The following is a 6,000-nucleotide window of genomic DNA, read 5'->3' on the forward strand; positions in this document are numbered from 1 at the left end:
CACCTTTTTACTTTTATTTTTAATTATTCTCACTATTAATGCCTTTCCTTTTGGGAAATTTTGTATGGGCTTTGGTAAAGGATTAAAGTGTGTACAATGGGCAGGGTGGTGAACTAAAAAATAAAATAAAAATAGACACCCCACAAACCCACCACTTTATATATAGCCAGTGTTTACAGGACATGTACTATGCCAGGCACTGCTAAAGCATTAGATGTTTCATAATACAGGAAATAGATACTATTAGCCTATCACACTAATGAAGTGGCTTCAAGAAGTCAAAGCATATGATATAGATAATAGTAAGGCGTTGGGATGGAGAGATGGCTCTGAGGTTAAGGGCCAGAGCTTAACTTCCAGAGCTACTGAGTTCAGTTCCCAGCAACCACATGGTGGCTCACAACCATTTGTAATGAAATCTGGTGCCCTCTTCTGGCCTGCAAGTATACATGCAAGCAGAACACTGTTTATGTAATAAATAAATAAATCTTTAAAAAAGAAAAGTAATAGTAAGGCCTTTTTTTTTGATATTTGAGAAAGGGTTTCTGTGTGTAGCCTTGGCTGTCCTGGAAGTGCTGGGTCTAAAGGTGTGTGCCACTACCGCCCAGCCCAGTAAGGATTTTAAACTCAATCAAGCCCAGCATGGTGACACACATCTTTAACCCCAAATTTGGAAACAAAGGCAAGGGATCTCTGAGTTTGAGGGCCAGCCTGGTCTATATAGTTCCAGGATAGCCAGGACTACATAATCTCTGTTTCAAAATAAACAGAAAATCCTCAAGTCCCACTTTATGCTTATGAACAAAAGGTGCTGTTTAATGCACCGCCCCCAGCAGGTAGAAAAGTCTACTGCAAACTGGACAAAGAGGTCCTACTTCAAGTGCCTTCCCTTTTTTTTTTTTTTTTTTTTTCAAATATTTATTTATTTATTATGTATACAATGTTCTGTCTGTGTGTATGCCTGCAGGCCAGAAGAGGGCACCAGACCTCATTACAGATGGTTGTGAGCCACCATGTGGTTGCTGGGAATTGAACTCAGGACCTTTGGAAGAGCAGGCAATGCTCTTAACCACTGAGCCATCTCTCCAGCCCCAAGTGCCTTCCCTTTATCTTCTCATAGTGCTCTTTCTAGTCATTCAGAAAGGAGCCAGGCATATACAGAACTCAAAGAGTCTATTTATTAGGAAGGAAATGTCAGTGCTTTATCAAAGATGAAGAGGTCAGAAAGGACTGATGGCATGGAAGACCCTCAACTGGGACACTTCTTGGCCACAATGAGGACAGCAGAAGGCACGAGTCCTAAAGATAGAAGAAAGAGTTTGAATTACAAGGATACTTAGGCTTAGGCCTTCAAATTCCTGGACACATACATACCATGTCCACTAAGCCTCTTTTCCTAGCTCTACTGCCCTCATTCCTTTAAGTCCTGACTCCTGGTCTCACATAACATACCCAGTTCCTGTAGAGGCCGCTCCATGTCAGCCTCAGAGAAAGCCCTTCTGGGGAAGCCACTGAGCAACTGCACAGGGTCCTGGTCCTGTCCAGGTTCTTCCCCACGGTGAAGCTCTACATAGAGCCTCACAGCTGCCAGCTGTTCCCGGGCCCGGAACGTTTGGGTCAGGGACGTCCCATCAGGCAGCCTAACCTAGAAGGCAAAAAGTACTATGAGCACTGAAACTGAGTGAGGACTAGGATATGGGGTGGCCCGTGCCTATAGCCCCAGCACTTAGGGGCACAGATAGATCTCTGAAGCTTCAAGACCAGCCTGGTTTACATAAAGTTCCAGGGCTGGAAGCAGGTAGAACAATTTCAAGGTCAGCATCAGGTACAGGAGACCCTGTCTCAAAAAATAAAACAATGAATAAATAAATAGGTGAGGCCAGGTAATGACAATACCTATAATCATAGCACAGAGAAGAAATAGGAAGGAGGACCACCCAAAGTCTGAGGTCAGCTTGATCTTCACAGTGAACTCCAGGAGGTCTGTAGGGCTGTACAGCAAGACCCAGTTCCGAAAATAAAACAAAGTCTGGAATAGTGGCATATGCCTGTAATCCCAGCACTCAGGCAGAGGCAGGGGTTATCTCAAAGTTCAAGACCAGCCTAGTCTACATATCAAGACCCTGTCTCATAACAAACTGGCTTGACAATGGTAGCTCATGCCTTTAATCCCAGCACTGGGGAGGGAAGAGAGGGCAAAGGCAGGTGGATATCTGGGAGTTTGAGGCCAGCCTGGTCTATAGCCAAGGCTGTTACACAGAGAAACCCTGTGTCAAAAAAACAAAAAACAAAACAAAACAAAACCACACACACACAAACTGAAGTGACCAAGAAAAGGAAAGGAAGGACTAAAGCTGGCCTGCTCTCCTGGAGAGACTGTACCAGTACAAACACTACTTAAAGGTCCTGAAGAACAACCACTTATGCTCTGCTTCAACAGGTGATGGAAAAGGACTCTAGCTACCTCACGATCAAGAAAAGACAAGATGGAATTATTTTTAAAAACCATAGTTGCCGGGTGGTGGTGGCTCACACCTTTAATCCTAGCACCTGGGAGGCAGAGGTAGGCAGACCTCTGTGAGTTCCAGGACAGGCTCAAAAGCTACACAGAGAACCCTGTCTCGATAAACAAAAACAAACAAACAAAAAACAAAATCCAGGAAGTGCCACATTATGAAAACAGCTATGTAATAAGTCTAATGAAAACATTATGAGGAAATTAAAGGGTAACTGCTGAGTAAGAATGAAGTATGGATTTAAATAAGACAGGCAGGTGAAATCGATCACTCCCAAGAGTAGAGGAGGTAGGATTTCAAAAGTCATACAAAGGGAGTGATTTGGCAAATGGGACTTAAATGCAAATAGCTCTGTGCTGGGTACCTTATAGGCCAACACAGGGTTCCAGGAGCAAGATAGCCACTGGAACACATACCTGTATGCGACACTGGTCATACTCCCGTTTGGTAGGGGGCTCCTGGCTGGGAGAAGAAGGAACAGGACCTGGTTCTGTTGCTGGTGGTGACGACTGAGAACCCACACTACCGTACTGGAAGACAAAATAGGAACACTAGCTCAGTGCCAGCACACCAGTCTAACATGCATAAGGATTAAACCTGCGAACTCTCGCGTGACTACAGATCACCCTGAAATAAAAAAAAAAACAAAAACCATCCAGGTTTGGTGGCTCACAATTTTAAGTTCTAGCACTTGGAAGGCTGAGGCGGAGAACAAGAAGTCTGAGATCAGTCTGAGCTACCGAGTAAAATATGTCTCAAACAAACAATCATGCATGCACAGGCTTTCTCTTAATGAAAAAGTAAATTAACCCACCTCCTCCATTATACCCATAGATTTCTAGTCACCCACCTTCTTGGCTCTCTCTGCTTTGTCCCTTTCAATTTTTTCTCGAACCCTTTGTCTGGAATGTAGACAGGAAGAAAAGAAATCAGAGACGGACAGGGAAAATCTTGATTTTCTTCTCAACTATCAACTAAGACGATGAGCGTCCAGACCTGGCAGCTAATTCCTCAGCCTTTTCTCTCCTGCGCTCCTCAGCAGCACGGCGCATCTCATCTTCCTGCAGTTTCTGTCTTGCAGCTGACAGCTCCTGCCCTTGTCTCCTCCGCTGCTTTTCTCGTTCCAAAGCTTCTCGTTCCTCCCTTTCCTCACGTTCCCGTTGCTTCTGGGCCACAAGCTCCAACATTCTGTTTTGCAGAGAAGAAAAAGCTGAAGTTGGACATGGAGTGGGAAGTTAAGTTTAAACAGAGAAATCAGAACGAAATAAGGGAACACGTGTTCCAAGACACATGAGAGAAAACAAAACCATCACAACAAACAGGAGCCTAGGAGTATAGCTCAGTGATAGAGCACATACTTAGCACGTAAGGGGGCCTTGTAGTTAAAAAAGAGAAAAGGGCAAATGAGAGCTAGGCATAGTGGCACACACTTGTAATTCCAGGACTTGCAAGGTACAGGTAAGAGAATCAGAATCTCAAGGTAATCTGTAGTCACATAGGAGTTTTAGACCAGCTGAGCTACATCAGACTGTTTCTTTCCTTGTTTGTTTTTTTTCCGAGACAGGGTTTCTCTACCTCCCAAGTGCTGGGACTAAAGACACGTGCCACCACCGCCTGGCTGTGTTCTTGTTTTTATTTTGTTTTCCAAAAACTGGTCAGGTTGTATGCTCAGATTTGTGTTTGCATTGAGAGGAAGGAAGCTGGCCCCATGACCCTTTGGAAAGTGAGTCTATGGACTAGATATGGTGGCCCATGCCTGTAACCCCAGCACTCAGAAAAATGTGGCTTTGAACTTAGCCTGGGATATATACTGGGTTCCAGGACAGCCTGAAGTACACAGCTAGACCCTGTCTCAAAAAACAATGCAGGGCACTGTGGTGAAGGCCTTTAATCCCAGCACTCTGGAGGCATAGGCAGGAAGATCAGTTCGTCTTGGGCTGACTCCAAAGGAAACATACACACAAAGTGAAATTGCCAGCTAGTTACCTCTTAGTCTGTTCTTGTCTTTCCTCTTCAGTCAAAATGGGTTTGCTTTCTCCAGCAGCAGACCCAGATCCTACAAACAAGCAACCAGTATTATTACTTATAATAAAATCATTCATTCCGGTTTTCTCAGGCCCTCACTAGACGTCTAGAATCACAAGATGTCTCCCAGTCAGGACCTTCAGGGCCAACTTGCTCTGAGGACGTGGGTTCCCGTCCCAGGATATGGCCGAGGGGAGTCTCTAGAGGCTCGTCCACATCGGGGTCGTCTTCGTGCTCCATAAGCCTGGGCAGGGAAAGTCGGCTCGGGGTTAGCCTTGAGGCCGCCCTTCCCAGCAGCCCCCAAACCTCCGCCACCCTGGCAGGTCGCTCACCAGTCCATCGCAGCCTCGATGCCCTGGTTCCCTGTGAGGGCCAGAGCCTTCTCCCTGGGGGCAGAAACACGGAGAGTAGCGCCCACCAGCCATGGTGACAGTCAGGCCGGACCCGGCCCGCGGCCCCCCACCACGGGCTGAGGGGAGGCTCCCTTACGCGCGTCCCCTGGGAAAGCCCATCTCGATGAGGCTCTCCAAAGCCGTCAGCTCCGCCATGGCGCCAGCCGCCGCTTCCGCGGGGATCTGCGGTGACGAGAAGGAAGGCGGCGAGGGTCAGCCCGGGACGACTCCGCCCGCGACGCCGCCCTCCCGGCGCTCGCGAAGTCACCGGGTTGGGGACCCGGAGGCGGGGGTGGGGGACACAGACGGAGGAGAGCTGAGGGGAAGCGGAAGTGCCCCGTCTGTTTGGGTCACGTGGGGACGGGTGCCGGGAGGGCCAGACCAGCCCCGCCTGGTGGGCGGGGCCATCTGCCAACGGAAGCTGACTCAGACCCAGCCTCGGAGGAGCGTTGTAGCGCTTGAGCCGGTCTGAGCGAGGGCTCAGCGGGTAGAAGCCCATGCTGCCAGACTTGACTGTATTAATTCGATTCCCATGACCTACGCGGTGGAGGAAAGAGAAAGATTTCTCTTAGTTGTTCCCTGACCTAGACAAGCCAGTCGTGGCATTTATGATAAGCAATAAACTAATGCATGTCATCGATTTTTTTGTCTTTTTTGTTGCTTTGTTTTTGTTTTTCGAGACGGGGTTTCTCTGCATAGTTCTGGCTGTCCTGGTACTCGCTCTGTAGATTGAAGGGATTCTAGCCAGTCCAAGCTTGGCAAACAGGGCTCTTACAGGCCTTGTCCCTCTTCCCCCTTTCCCTCTGCAGCGCAAAATTAGATTACATTCCTAAAGCTAGCCTTCTAAGTCTATTCCTTTATTTGGCTACTTCCTCCTCCTACCAAGGTCTAGCTGTCCGAGTATCCAGCAATCAAAGCCTCCTAATTGCTGGGCGGTGGTGGCGCACGCCTTTAATCCCAGCACTTGGGAGGCAGAGGCAGGCGGATCTCTGTGAGTTCGAGACCAGCCTGGTCTACAAAGGGAGTTCCAGGACAGGCTCCAAAGCTACAGAGAAACCCTGTCCCCT

General features: G+C 47.9%; 1 protein-coding gene across 1 annotated transcript; it reads right to left on the bottom strand.

The window, feature by feature from the left end:
- Positions 1–1,156: 1,156 nt before the first annotated feature.
- Positions 1,157–5,271, bottom strand: Ubxn1 (UBX domain protein 1). The gene is made up of 9 exons (XM_057778273.1): positions 5,031–5,271; positions 4,874–4,927; positions 4,679–4,785; positions 4,503–4,572; positions 3,513–3,704; positions 3,367–3,418; positions 2,933–3,046; positions 1,453–1,645; positions 1,157–1,299 (listed from the first exon to the last, which is right to left on the bottom strand). Exons 1-9 carry the CDS (start codon positions 5,087–5,089, stop codon positions 1,250–1,252), a joined length of 891 nt encoding a protein of 296 aa, XP_057634256.1. The 5' UTR covers positions 5,090–5,271; the 3' UTR covers positions 1,157–1,249.
- Between the last annotated feature and the right edge of the window lie 729 nt (positions 5,272–6,000).

Source organism: Chionomys nivalis, chromosome 8, assembly GCF_950005125.1.
Source record: "Chionomys nivalis chromosome 8, mChiNiv1.1, whole genome shotgun sequence".
Lineage (NCBI taxonomy): Eukaryota > Metazoa > Chordata > Mammalia > Rodentia > Cricetidae > Chionomys > Chionomys nivalis.